The following is a 14,692-nucleotide window of genomic DNA, read 5'->3' on the forward strand; positions in this document are numbered from 1 at the left end:
GGCAGCTGTGAGCCGTTAGCAGTCTGCACTTAAAACAGCCTGGGGATGTAACTGCTGGTAAAGGCCATTTGGGAGGGGTGGCAACACCCTCTCTACTCCATCTAGTTCTCAAACACATAATAGGCTTGAGAACTCTAAAACTGTATTAAAGAGGAAAACTGAAAATAGTTTATAAAATGTCATTAATGAAGTGATCGGTGTATAATATGACAGAAGTTGATGGTGTATTTTGTACAATGAGATAGACTATGTTCTGCGTCCTTTCAGACAAGTGGATGCACACAGATCTAGTGAGAGTAGTATACTGATAAGGATGAGTGCTCATTAGAGCAGAACTTTTAAAGTCCTGGTGGCAAATAAAAAGTCACAAGAAACGTATAATTTGAACATATTAGCAGCCACTCCTTCTGAAAAATCATTACCTTTGCCCAGAGATAATCTTGGAATAAAATCTGAATCCAGCATTTCTTTGTCTCTATATAAGGATAAGAAAATTGATCTCCAATATACACACTTGTTATATAAGTACTTCCATCACTATACCTCTCATGCTGGCACAGATTCGTCTCCATATCTCTTCTCTCTTGGACTCAAACTTCCTTTAACATAGAGGGCATGTCTTACACATCCTTCTACTTTATTCCCAGTTCTCACTTGAAATCAGTATGTACTTTTGTTGCATAAATGAAGAGATGAGTGGAGTGCTGAGGAAATGTTCTAAGGATCCTCAGTTCCATTGACAAAAGAAACATCATTACTATTGGGAATGTGTGTAGGACGCTAGGATAGTTTAAATTTCTCAGGGAGTAATGGCTCCCCTCCCACTAACTATCCATCATAATTCACAGAAGCAATTTCAGTTTTTAAATTTGTTTTTAAATTTGTTCCCATTTTCACTCAGTCAAGATTATTAGGGCAAAGTTGAATTCTAACTATGGCTTGAGTCTCAAAATCAAAGGGAAAAGAGAAGTCAGTGAGATTCAACCCAAGCAAAAATAAATTCTTTGGAACTATAAACAATATTTAATTTCTTCTTTGACTGAAAAAAATGAGAAGTGAAAGTAAGTCTATTTATATAATTATACAGAATAGCTTTTAGGATTATTGACACTGTAGTATAGTTGAGTAGAACCTAAAAAATCAAGGATTTTATTCTTTCAGCTTCAGAAATTAAGTAGAAATATTGAGGGTTCTATTTTTTTTTTTTTAACCAGTAAACCATGTTTTTCCTCGAGTGGAGTAGGAACTTTATTAAAATGCAAAAGTGATTTATTTTTGGAAGTTTGCCAATCAGAATAATTGTCATGAGCTAGCTGGTCAGGGACCCCACAACCTTCTCCCTCACCCTGTCTTTAAAAATCTTTCCCTGAAAGTCATCTAGGAGGTCAAGTTTTTTGAACATTAACTTCCCATACTCCTTGCTTGGATTTGCAATAAAGGCTTCACTTCCCTTCATCACAGTCCAGTGTCAGGAGATACGATGCAGGAAAATGGATGTGGGGTGTGAGGATGGCCGTGTCCCCGGTCTCAGTTGAGCCCCTGGGATGTGCCCCGCCAGGTGTGGGTCCTTCGCTTCACACAGGGAAGAATTAAAGTGTAAGCCACAGTTGAGTAAAGGTAGATTTATTTAAAGAGATACATACTGCATAGAGTGTAAGGCAGAGAAAGAGGTGTGGGAATTGGGTGCTCAGGTTAAAGTAAAAGTAGGTACATACTCCATAGACAGAGTGTGGGCCGTCTCCAAAGAGGAGGGAATGAAAAACGGCGGCTAGGCGTGGTGTTGCCAGTTTTTGTGGGCTCAGTAGCTTCACACACCTACAGGTGGGACCATTCCAACTACCCTGGCGAAGGGGCTGGGATTCCCAGGAACTGGGCCACCGCCCATTCTTTGGCCTTTTGCAGTTAGCCTTGGGGCTGTCATGGCACCTGCCAGCATGTTATTTATCATGCTGTTACAATGAGCATATAATGAAGCTCAAGGTCTACTAGAAGTCAAACCTCTTAATCCTCAAGGCCTACTGAGAGTAGAATCTTCCATCATTTTGGTGTTAAATTGCTGTCATTCCTTGAGTGGCTATGCCCTGTCCCCTTCCCTCGTGTCTCAGATAGGTTTTGATACATGTGGGCAAGCAGACCCAAGTTTGGTTTGGTAACAAATCCACATTAAATTTATTCTGTTAAGATGATGCTGTCAAAGATAAATAAAGCCAGACAGTAGTTAAAGTGGTAAAGATAGATTTTATTCAATAACTATTTCAATAGGGAAATGGATTCTGTGTGAAACCAAATGCAACTTCACTGAAACAAAAGGCTGGAGACTTTTTAAAGGCTAGGATATGCTAAAGGAAAGGCTCTGAAAGATATTAAGGGAGGTTGGTCCATGTGACTAGGTTTGTTAATTGGTGCTTATCTAGAGAAGAAAAACACTTCTATTTTTGTAACAAGAGGCAGAGGAGCAAGGTCACCATGAAAGTTAGGCCCTTATTTTTCACAGGGACTGGGAATGAAAGCTAGAGTTGTGTCCTTGAATGTTTGCATTTCAAAGAGGTGATTCTCAGCTCTTTGTTCAGGGAGGTTCAGGGATATCTGCTTATTATCAAGTTTTTCCTGGAACAGACAGTGAATTCCCCTGGCAGCACTGAGCTCTCTCAGACTGGCATTTTAAGAGGCGTTGAGGTCATTCTAGGGACACAGCCTTAATATGCAGAAGCCGTGCTAGAATTTGATCAAATCTCTTAGATCAGAAGTTTGGACGGTGTTGTTCCAAGCCCAGAGTTCTGCAGTTCTCAGTGCAGACAAAAGGGAATAACCAAACATATGTTTGCAGTTAGAGTAGCTTCTCAGGAAGATATTTTGCTCTATGGAGTAAGTAAGCTCTTTTAAATGCTGTTTTTATTATTGTGACTAGTAAGATTATTCCTGTTTTTTAAGTTCCTGCATGTATGCATGATTCAAAATATAAAACTTTATCCAACAATCAAACAAGGACAAACAGGCAAAATACAATGATTCTTCTGAGTGTGATCAGTCAGCTGTTTTTAATATCCGGGGAAGTAAAATAGGGGTTACTGATGATAATATTTTTCCCACCAGCTTTACTGAGGTATAACTGACAAATAAAATTGTGTGTATCTAAGAGAAGCAATGTGTTGATTTGGTATGTGTATAATTTCTGAAAGAATTACCCCAATCAAGTTAATTAAAACAACCATCACCTTAGTGGTCAGAACACTTAGGATCTATTCTCTTAGCAAATTTCAAGTATACGACACAATATTATTAACTCGAGTCAGCATGCTGTACATCAGATTCCAAGAAGTTATTCATCTTATAAGTAAAATTTTGTACCCTTTGTCCAACAGTTCTTCATTTCCCACCACCACCACCCTCGCCCCCCTTAGTCCCTGGCAGCCATGATGCTACTCTTTGTTTCTATGAGTTCTGTTTTTTCAGATTCCACATAAAAGTGATATCATACAATATTTGCCTTTCTTGGTCTGCCTTCTTTCACTTAGCATGATGCCTTCTAGGTTCATTCATGTTGTTTGTTATATTTTATATATATTTCATTTTCTTTATCTGTTCCCCTATTGATGAATACTTAAATTGTTTCTGCATCTTGGTTATTATGAATAACACTGCAATGACTATGGAAGTGCAGATATCTCTTGAAGACACTGAAGTTGTTTCCTTCAAATATAAAACCAGAAGTAGACTTAATGGATTATTACCTCTCTGATTGATTTGTCACAGCATCTGAGCACACATTTGAAAATTAGTGGACATATTACAATGAGGATAATGATCAAAATGCACCCTTGTGGTACTTCCCAAAATAGTCCTATTTTAGATGGAAACAGGAAAATAAGTTTTGGAGTGTTTCCTCTTTACATATATCCAGTAAATCTTTTTAAATTATTCTTTGTTTTGGTTTTAATTTTTCCAGGGGTATTAATTATACATAACTGGAACTATTGGCCACTACACATATGTTGTTTTTGTGTGTGTGTCAAAATATGATTTAAAGCAATTTTATTGTCCAGTATTCTAGCTGAAGAATTTTATGCCTTCTGCTGGGAGGCTATAGTTTGAGCTGTCTTATTTGCCACTACTATTCCTAAAGTAAGAGAAAGCTTTCGTTGTTACAAGAGGAGACCATGATGGTCATAAGGTTGCAGTTGGCAGCTGCTGGCAGATATTATTTTGAGGATTTGATGGTGTCCTTAAGTATTATACTATTTGGAAAACTCAATTTCTCGGTAATGCAAAAAAAGTGTCTAAAATCATGTTCACAATGGCATGTAGCTCCATTTTAGATGTCTGAACCATAAATACTCCATTCTGATTTCTAAATGTATTTTTTTCTTTTAATAGTTAGAGCAGCTATAACAATGCATGTTTAACAGACCACAAATGGGCTGTTTTGGTTTAAGTAAAATATAAGCCAGAATGACTGCCCCATACTTAAATATGTGACAATTTCCTCCATCATTTTCTCCCTTTGATTGCAAATCGTTGGATAGAAAGCGTAAAGCACAACCAATATCTTTGTCTCTTGTTGCCAGGGTGGCTGCTGCTTGCCCTGTGTCCATTATCTCCCTAGGCGCTTGGCCTCCTTTTTTGTTTTTGTTTACATATTTGCCTAGTTATCCATGTTGGGGGAAAACTAACCACACATAACAATCAAGTGCAGAGGTATGCTGACAGGGAAACATTTTATACATTTATACCAAACCATCACACAAACATTGTAGAGGTGCTTCAAGCAGTCGACTTCAAGCAGTGATATATGCCATGAGTAGTGACACTCTGTGATAACTTTATTAGACATTTTTTTTTTCATCCTAAACACTAGGGGCAATAGTATAGCTAGAAGTAAAACAATAACTTTCAATGTTGATAGGGAAACAAACATTTAGTAAATAGTTCAATTAAATTAGTATGATAGGTCTTACTGGCCTGGTGTGGATTCTTGCATTAGCTGTCTAACATTGCTCTCATCTTCTTGTCTTGTTGTGGGTGTTATTTGAGGTCAGCAGTCCTTTCTATTGACCAGTCCAATATAGAGGAACTTCTTAAGTGGGAAGTATGAATTCAAGAGTTAATTTCTTTCAGTTTCACTGTGTATGAGGTACTTAAGAATATTTGACAAGAGTCCTTTTATCTAGGTTGGAGACAGTCCTTTAAATAATGCTTTTTCCAGTATGCATAATCCCCTTGTTGTAGCTCATGGGCCATCTGATCTTCATCCAAAGATAGATTACCTTGATCAGCTTCAGAAACAAGCTTAGAATATCTTCTTAAGAACTTAATTAAACTTTACAATAACATAACATAGCAACAAAGGTCTATTTGGAAAGGGAGTCTCAGGCAGCAACTACTGACCTTATTTAACAAAAATAGAATTTAATATCCATTGAAACATAATCTTTTTTCTCTAAAATTACCTTCATTTTTATCAGATATAGCCAAGTTAAGACTACTTTGTTTGCCAAATAAGTCTGATTAGTTGATCATATAGGCTCTTTTAAATTGGCTGTGCCAAGGGTGGGGAGGGTATAACCCAGTGGTAGAGTATGTGGTTAGCATTCACAAGGTCCTGGGTCCAATCCCCAGTACCTCCACTGAAAAATAAATAAATAAACAAAACCTAATTACCTCCCATCCCCGCCTCAAAAAGACAAAACAAACAAACAAAAAGTAAAAAGAAACAGATGAAATTAGTAAAAAAAAAAATAATAATAAATTGGTTGTGCTGGAATTCTTCATAACTAATCTTAGACTGAACTTTTAAAAGATTACTCAAGGCCTAAAAAGCCATGCCGAGGGCTTGTCACAGATTCTGCCTGTGAATTCCTCTCTTCTCAAGGTCCTCAAAATATCTTCAGATTCTTGCATCTGTCAGGAGGTGACCTTCCTTGTTCACCTGATTAGGCAGCTGGGAACCTAAGAGTTTTCCATTTCTGGAGGGATTAGGTAAAGAGAAAAAGATAAATGTTTCAATTCTACTTATAAAGTATAATTTATCAAGTTGTTATACATCATATTCAGCTTAAGGGGAGAGGTTTCCTTTTATCTGGAAAATGCAGACTGAAAGACAGTAATTGAAATGTAGACAAAAGACATAAAAATATAGCCATATTTATCAGTTCACACAGTCTTGTGTAACTAACCCTTTTTATTAACAGTCTTACGAAACCTTTAGGGTTTCCATCAAAATTTTAAAATTTCTTACCTAGTTCAGTAGTACGATCTGAAAGTTATCGGTACCTGTTGAAAAGTCCTTTTGATGACTCTTCTTGAAGATAAATTACTTTTGCAAAAGCATCAGAGTGAAACAATAACTGTCTATGAATGATGAAAAACTTAAAAAGGCACAAAGATCTGAGCACAATTTAATTGATAAAGAAACTTAACCAAGTTGCTGTGCCATACAACATATTAAAATAATAACCAGAAGTATAAGTGAGAACATAATACCAGGACATATTCAAATTTTAGAAATTTTATATAATTTTTAGAGCATTTATATTAATGACATTTACCCACACAGTAAGACCTAAGAATGTTTATTATTTGACAATGTTTTCTATGTAATTTAACCTATTAAATAATCCTAGTCCATTTAATATTTTTTTCTGAGATGACTCAGGGGCCTTCTGAAGCATCCCAAAGTTAGCTGGAGGTCAAAGAACTTTAATTAGAATTTGATATTTGGGAAGTCTGCCAAAAACTATTAAAAAGTTTCAAAACACTTGGTCAAATAGAATTATAGATCACTGTGAAACAATACTTTTCCACATCACCAAACTGACAAAATGCTTCAAAAGAAACTCACCCCATGTGTTACCAGAAGCAGTATAGCAAGAAAACTTTGTTCTCTTAACAGAGAAAACCAAACTCAGTTTCGTACCAGCTTACTGTTAGTAACAAAATTCATTTATTTAATTAAATTTAATCTAACCTTAGTCAATCCTTACCAAGTACAAAATCCTTTTCTCAAGATTCCTTTCTACAAACCTTCCATCACTTTCTGTATCCATATTAGTTTATCCCATTTATTTTTTTTTTCCCATCCAGAAACAACCAGCTTTAGGACAAAATTATTCTCCTTTTTTTTTTTTTTTTTTTTTGCCTTAAACAGATTATTTTCATTCTATATACCTTCTATCACTGACAACATATATCCTACTTTTTTTATACACTGAAATGTATTTTTATTATTTTAGTAGTTTAATTACATATATTATAATTTTTAACCCTTAAAAACCTTAACCTCTAGCAAAAACCAAGAAGCAAGTAATTGACTCTGTCTGTTATACCAGTATTTCCTGATCAGCAAACTTAACATAGTCTATAACCTCTAAAAGCATACATTTTCTCAAAGTATAATTTCTCTTTTTAATGTGGTACAAGATGTGTATCTAATAAACCAAAACATGTTAATTTTTCTCATAACAAGGCAAAAGAAGACAAACTTAGACTTGTCTAGCAATCAATGTTTTACTATTTTATCTTAAAAATGATTTAGACATTCAATGAGTTCTTATCATTTAATTTAACTTTGCAAAACTCCAAAGTTTCAAATTACCAAACATCTGGGAAAATTATTTTTAAGTAGACATTTCTAAAACACAATTACTCCCCAAGGGTTCACTAAAAAAGCTTTTATCCCCTTTATCTCTTATAATTTATCATAGTATCACACATAGACATCTGTACTTTCGGACAGACAGAGATCTCATAGTTTCATTTTAGAACTTATTTATGAATCAGATATTACAATGTAAAACTTCTTAGTTTATAAATTTTATCTCCTTTTTCTCTCTCTATTGAAAACAATTCTAATTGTATAATAGTAGCATAGTTTAGGGATCCGTTAATAAGCCACTTTTTCCCCTAAATCTAGGGAGTATTATGGCCAGGCCATATTGCAAAGGAAAATCATCTTTTTACATTTCATTGGTTTGTAACTGAAAGCAGTTCAGTTCTGGGGAACGCAACTGAAGGGGCTGCATTCAGGAAATGAATTTGAATCTCCCATAGTGGGCACACTTAACCACAAGCCAAATGCAAACACACACACAAAGAACAAAATCTAATTCCTGCGGGCCAAAAATAAATAGGTGAAGTCCAACAAGTTCAACTTTCTCAAACAAAAGTCTTTCTTTTTAACAACAAACAACATGCAAATGGAAAGACAGGGAGTAATGACCTTACACATCATAGTGATTCATCTGACAAACACAAAACCAAAAATAACAGTTGGAATAAGTTAAAATTGCTTATTTTATTTGAGTTTAAAGAAGCCTCTTTCCCCTCCTTTTTTTTTTTTTTCTTTTGGTTTGAAGTTTTGGTAATTAACTCAAGGTCAGGTGTCTTAGGCAATGTGGGCTGTGTTTGCATTTCACGGCCATGATAGAGAGTTGTAACTTCAAGGTTTCTCCTAGGAATATTTTTGTCCTCTCAGGGTCAGAATTCTGAAAAACAAAAACAAAAACAAAAACAGAACAAAACTCTATCAAGCCAGATTTTTCTAACTGCATATGCAAAAAGAACCATTTATAGAATTTCAAAAGTGTTTCATCTTATCTAATTTTCTTCAGTCTAAAGAATATTGTGGCCATGCAGTGTTAAAAAATTAGTTTTTCCTTAATCATAGGTTCATAGCTATAATCAGACCATTTTTCCAAAATGTGCCCCAGAGGCACATTCTCCATCCGTTAAAAACAAAAAGGACAAAATACAAATGGTGTCCCCCAAAACTGAATGCTAGCATCCAAAGAAACAAAGAATTGGTTCACAAATGAAGTCCAACAATTATTCCTTTCTCCAGCAGGGTACCCCACCCCAATACAAGACAAACAGGCTTATTCTGGGGAGAAAAAGCCCAGGGTAGAGAGAAATGGAGTTATTTGCTGTACACATCAAAGCGACTTACCCTCCTACATCAAGCCTGTTGACTCCCGAATGTCCATCTCTGTCAATTAGCAGACACAGACCAAAACCAGAGCTTTGTTTCCTTCATCACAGAATTGAAAGCACCATGGGCCAGCAGCACCTGGTCAGTGGCCAGCACTCTGGACTGTCCCTGAGACAAAGGTGCTTAAGCAGCTGCTGGACAGGATCCAAGAGCTGTCACCGGCCAGGGCTGATGTGCTACCACATCTGAGGTACCAAAATTGTTACCCAACCAAACTTGGGTCTCTGCGCCAGCATGAAGCAAAGTCAATCTACTGACACCGGGTTGCGGTGGAGGAAAGTGCAGCATTTATTACAGAGCACCAAGCAAGGAGTCCAGACAGGCAGTGCGTAAAAGACCCAGGCACAACTTAGGAATGTGTGTCGGGACTTTATCCATAACTTCAGGGAAATGGGAGTTCAGTGATTCTGCTATGTGGTGGATTTATAGTCTAAAATTGTTACCAGTTTCTCGGCCCAACAGCTACTTCTCCTTGGTACATCTTCTCATTTCCTAACCATTAACTCCTGAGCCAGCCTTTCGAGACTCCGGGGAGGCCTGGGAGACTAACCTAAAAGCCTTTTACTTCAAAGGACAGAGACAAAGGGGTTTGTATGTGGTTTCAATTCCCCCTTTTGTCTGATATTCTTCAGTCTTGAGGGGAATAGGTTCTGGACAAGAAAGGGAATAAAATTTTGGCTAGAGAGGTTAATCATAAACTTATCAGAGGAACTTGGTTTTGGGGGGACTCAGTTTCAATTACTTGAAGACATACAATTGAAATTCAATGACCTTTGCACTTATTATTTGTGCTTTTTTTTTCTTTATGAATGTTTTATGTCTATAAAATTTCTACTTAAAATTTTTTTAAAAAGCCAGGAGAGGTAGTGATCAGGATACCACAGATTGCCAAATCAATGACTTAAAAAACATGAGGAACTAATTATCCATAACTCAAAGAAAACTGAAAAGCAAGGAATATGATTAGCCAAAAGATAAGGGAACTAGAGGAGAGCACCAAGAGGAAAAATATGCTTTTAGCTGAGATTCCAGAAGTAGAGAAGAATTAAGAAAGACACACTTGGAAAAATGCTACTTGAAATTCAGAATTTCAAGGATAAAAAAACATTTCTGCAATTATGTATCAGGAAAAAGAAACAAACATACAAGTTACCTAAAATGGAAAAAAAATCATATTTTTGATAGACTTTGTTTCTATAATGCTCAAAGTCAGAACCAATTAAAATAGTAGCTACATCATTCTGAAAGAAAAATGTTATCAAGAATTTTGTATCCAGCCAAATTACATGTGAGGGCAAGATAAACACACTCTCAGACATAGACGGATTAAAAAAAAAAGCATACCACCCATTTACCTTACTGGAAGAAAATATTCCAGCTGCCTGAGAAATAAATCTAAATCAGTTTCCAAGAACAGGGAGACATAGCTCAGAAGAGAAAATAACAAACCATTTAAAGAACACTGAGTACTTTTAGTACAGTTACAAATCACTCAGAGTTGCAATATAGCATTTCCCCTGGCAGAATTTTTCATCCTAAGCCTCTAAATACCTCAGTAGTTGCAGTAAGCTATAAATGATTCTACCCATTTTGAGTGAGAAATCTACCAGAGTAAAAATGAATCTTTGTTATTGTTGGAGTTGTAAGCCAGGAGTAAACTTCAGACCCTCCTGGTACCCTCTCCTGCCTGACTTCTCTGCAGTTTCTAGCTTATCTGCCTACCCACTCACCATGTACAAATAACTGGTATAAAGAAATCCCAAGACATTTCCATCAGGTGAGTTCAAGATCAATTTCTGAGGATTATCCTTCTTTAAGTTCAGGTCTTAGGTTTGTCTGAGGTCCAGTCCTTTAACTACATCCCTCTGACATATTTAGGCTAAATCTATTCCCCCCATATAAGCCCCAGAAGGAACATTAAAGGTAAAGATGAATGGCAGTTTATACCCATGGAACCACCTTCTTTTACCATCTCTGGCTGAACATTCTGATGGATGTTAACATGAAGAAGCCCAGTAGAGAACTCTGGCCAGGCTCCTACAGTAGCCTAAATATGATATATCAATCAGATTGATTTCACTTCCTATTCAGGCTTAAAAAACATTTTTTTTAAAATGACCTTTTTTCATTCTCTTTTTAAATGGTTTTTAAAAAGATACAGAGATAGCTGTCACTTCCTGTTGTTGAATATATACACTTTAATGGGGATAAGAGTTTTATCGTGTATGAAACATCCTTGTCTTGGTCCAATTGGTACGTTATAACAAAATATCATAAAATAGGTGACTCATAAACAATAAAAATTTATTTCTCACAGTTCTGCAGGCTAGATGTCCAAGATCAGGGTGCCAGTATGTTTCCGGTGAGGGCCGTCTTCAGATTGCAGAAACTGCCTATTGGGTCTTTACATGGTGGGAGTGGCTACAGATCTCTTGGAGGTTTCTTTTACAAGGCACTAATCCCATTCATAACGGCTCCACCTTCACGACCTAATTACCTTCCAATGGCCCCAATCTACTATTATCACCTTTGTGGGTGAAGGTTTCAACATATGAATTTGGAGGACAAAAATATTCAGACCATATAAATCCTCATCTCTTGGAATTTTGTAATATTAACTAAAATTTTTTTGACTACTAGTAGCTAAGTCTTACACTTGATAAATATGTACATAGTTCCTCTTAATTTATTTTTTCTTTCCTCCCACCCAAATTGCATGTTCCTACCAAGCAGAAATCATGAACTACACATCTTTTTTGTCCTTCCTCAGGCTTGTTATAGAATCAGAGACTTGGAATGCAAGCATCATAAGAGAAGCAAATGACCATCCAGCCCTGGTATGGCATATAGGTTTTGTCTTGAAGACAAATTCTAATCAACAGAACTGGTTTCTTAGAATGTCATGGAGAACTCTCTGTAAATACTGTCATGGGCACAATAAGAAGGATAGCTCTACTGACAATTTTTTTATTTTGATCTTCATTTTTCATTTGAAAAGTTGGTACCCAGAGAGGTTAAGGTAAATGCCTCATACACAAACCATTCAACGGTTTCCCTAATGTCTATTAAAAATACTCCAAATCTGATAGCCTGGTAATTAAGACCCACAATTGCTTTCATAGTGCTAGGAACAGAGGAGATACAATAATATGTTAGTCTTTAATTATTTTCGGAAATGAAGATTTCATTTATGCTCTTAATTTTTTTTTCCAGAGGCCATTCCAAGCATCTCATTTCTCTGCCAACCAGAGGCATAGCTACACCTAACATCTTGAATCAGCTTCTTCCCAACACATACACAGATGGATGGTTTAACCTGGGGATAGGTTTAAGGGAATATAAGTCTGGAGACTGAAACAGGACTAGAACATTAAGGGGAGACCAAACTTAGGACAAAAGGACCTTTAGAGAAGATTAATGCAAAATCTAGTCTAAAAATGTCTGTTTGGTCAGACTTTGAATAAGTAATCAGAAGTAATTCTATAAGCAAGCTTTGAACATTGAGATGGTAGATATATAAAGTAGCAATAGGAACACAGGCATGGAAGGCCATTGAATAAGAGTAGAAATTCCATATCCTTGGTACTAGGAAATAAGGGGAGATTGTATTGAGAAATTAGTTTAACCAGATTATAACTGAATTTTAAAAACAGTAATATCAATTTAATTAAAATAATTGATTAAATAAATTCCTATGTGTAACATTTATTTAAAACAAATGTTCACCATTTAAAACAAATACATACATATAGATGAAGTCTACAACCCCTGCCTTCAAGATGTGGGTGGATGAAGGAGTCAGGCTGCTCTCAAGACACAAAGAATTATAATCCAAAATGCTGAGGAAGCACAGAATGAGGTATAAATCTCATGTAGGAAAATCCATGGAAGAACTTAAAAAGAAAGTGAGAATTAAATTATTAAATGAATAGGAATTGTCCCTATGCAAAATGGTGGAAAGCAATGTCAGTAATCTCCTAGAGCTACCAGACGTCTAATTGAGACAAAGCGAGTGTTAATCAGTTTGTTACAGTTATCCATCTGGTATGTTCCACTCACTTGTGTAATCTACTTGATCCCTTTAGAATTTTAGAAACTAGTATTTAATCTCCATGATTCCTGCAATGTATACATAAAGATTTTTTTTACATATTTTATAACACTTCGCCTTTACTTTAAAAACACATTTCCAGTTGATTTCTAGGTGTTATCAGGCTTACAGTTACATAGTCTATGAAGTCTGATAATTTTGATTCTTTTAATTTGTTTTGCTTCAGTGGTCAGATTTAGAAATAGTTTTTAATAGAAAAAGCAATACTTTCAATTTGCAGCTTGAATTTCAGAATTCTTAACATCTTTAATTTTGTACCTGTGTTAAATTTTGCTGTGCGGGAAAGCTTTATTTCTAAGTATATTAACATAGTTACATGTTTATCTTATACCATATACATATTATTTTTAAAATAACAATATTAATATATTTATGAAAAATACCAAATACAGATTTGTTCTTATAATGTATCTCTCCAGGGATATATAATTAAAATGCTAATAAAAGTCACTTATCATAATTATTCTACCTGCACGCCCTTTGTGTCCTATACTCATGCCTCATCTCTGGTCACTGTTATTTGGATTACTGACCTCCCGATTTTAACCTGCCCACTTTGGGACCCTCCTATTATACATACTTACCTTAAATGGCCATTTTATGATTTGTCATTGACATCAGCATGTATACGATCTTCTCCAATGTAGTTTCAGAACCTTACCTAGTCCTAATCCCTTCCTTCTGCTAATGAGCCAGAACTGATAACTGATAAATGTAGAACCTTCCAAATGAGTCTGTCAATGTGAACTGGCTTCCTGCCACACCTGACTCCTGGTGGGGAGATGTGAGTTCATAATGGCTAAGTGGATCACAAGCTTCACGAATCACCTGAGTGATATTGTGAAAATACAGATTCTTAAGCCTGAGGTTCTGCGTTTCTGATGACTCCCAGGGGTTGTCTATCTTACTAATTTGGGGACTATCTTTTGAATAGCAAGGGAGTAGATGACAACAGGCTTCAGAATCATGGAAAGTCATTAAATTATCTACATATTTTTTTCTTATATTTTATTAATGAAATAAGTCATGTAGATAACACTAAAATAGATTTGGGATGTACATATAGAACTCTGATGCCTTTTATTAAGAAGGAATAAAAACATAATTTATGGTTTTGGCAGCATGGTACAAATATAAATTATTTACAGAGGTGAAATCATTATCAACATTACCTTTACAGTAGGACATGCTATGAATATTCTCAACAATAGACAGAAATGTTGTGTTGTTCAAATTCAAAAGAATCATGAAGGTACTGTTTAGCTTTGTGTGTTCTGATAAGAACAGCTAAATGTGTCCTTCCCTTACTTCCTGTTTCTATTTTTAAGAATACTACAGCAGCTGTTTTAATACATCTTTTGTATGTTAGTTGCCCAAAATGCATCTTGGCTGCAAGAGTCTTCCTAGAATTGACTGCTCAAAATTCTAGGTGTAATGATACCATACTGGCTAGGTGACGGTGACTCCAAAACAGCTCCCCCCGCAACCCCAATCCAACGGGGCGAAAGTCTTAAATGCCAGTGTTACATAAGAAAAACTCTGCCACCAAAGCTCAGCTTTGTCTTTTGATGACAAAAACTTTTATGGGGTGTCATACT

At 35.8% G+C, this 14,692-nt stretch overlaps 2 protein-coding genes across 28 annotated transcripts in view; one reads left to right on the plus strand and one right to left on the minus strand.

The window, feature by feature from the left end:
- The window catches only part of LOC102506680 (OX-2 membrane glycoprotein), a 97,233-nt gene that overhangs the window by 64,913 nt on the left and 17,628 nt on the right, over positions 1–14,692 (plus strand). The window lies entirely within an intron of this gene.
- BTLA (B and T lymphocyte associated) overlaps positions 3,220–14,692 on the minus strand; it is a 70,424-nt gene continuing 58,951 nt past the window's right edge. For 13 of the 21 annotated variants that reach the window (XR_004319640.1, XR_004319642.1, XR_004319644.1 and 10 more), the window contains one exon: positions 4,787–8,480. Coding sequence is in view for 4 of the 21 variants with exons in the window: in XM_032479148.1 (XP_032335039.1) it covers position 8,480 (1 nt within the window). In the remaining 17 variants the exon portion in view is untranslated. Of the gene's footprint in view, positions 8,481–12,729; positions 12,877–14,692 lie in introns of all 21 variants that reach the window. The other 8 variants (XR_004319672.1, XR_004319656.1, XR_004319646.1 and 5 more) reach the window with 2 other exon arrangements.

This window comes from Camelus ferus, chromosome 1 (assembly GCF_009834535.1).
Source record: "Camelus ferus isolate YT-003-E chromosome 1, BCGSAC_Cfer_1.0, whole genome shotgun sequence".
Taxonomy (NCBI): domain Eukaryota; kingdom Metazoa; phylum Chordata; class Mammalia; order Artiodactyla; family Camelidae; genus Camelus; species Camelus ferus.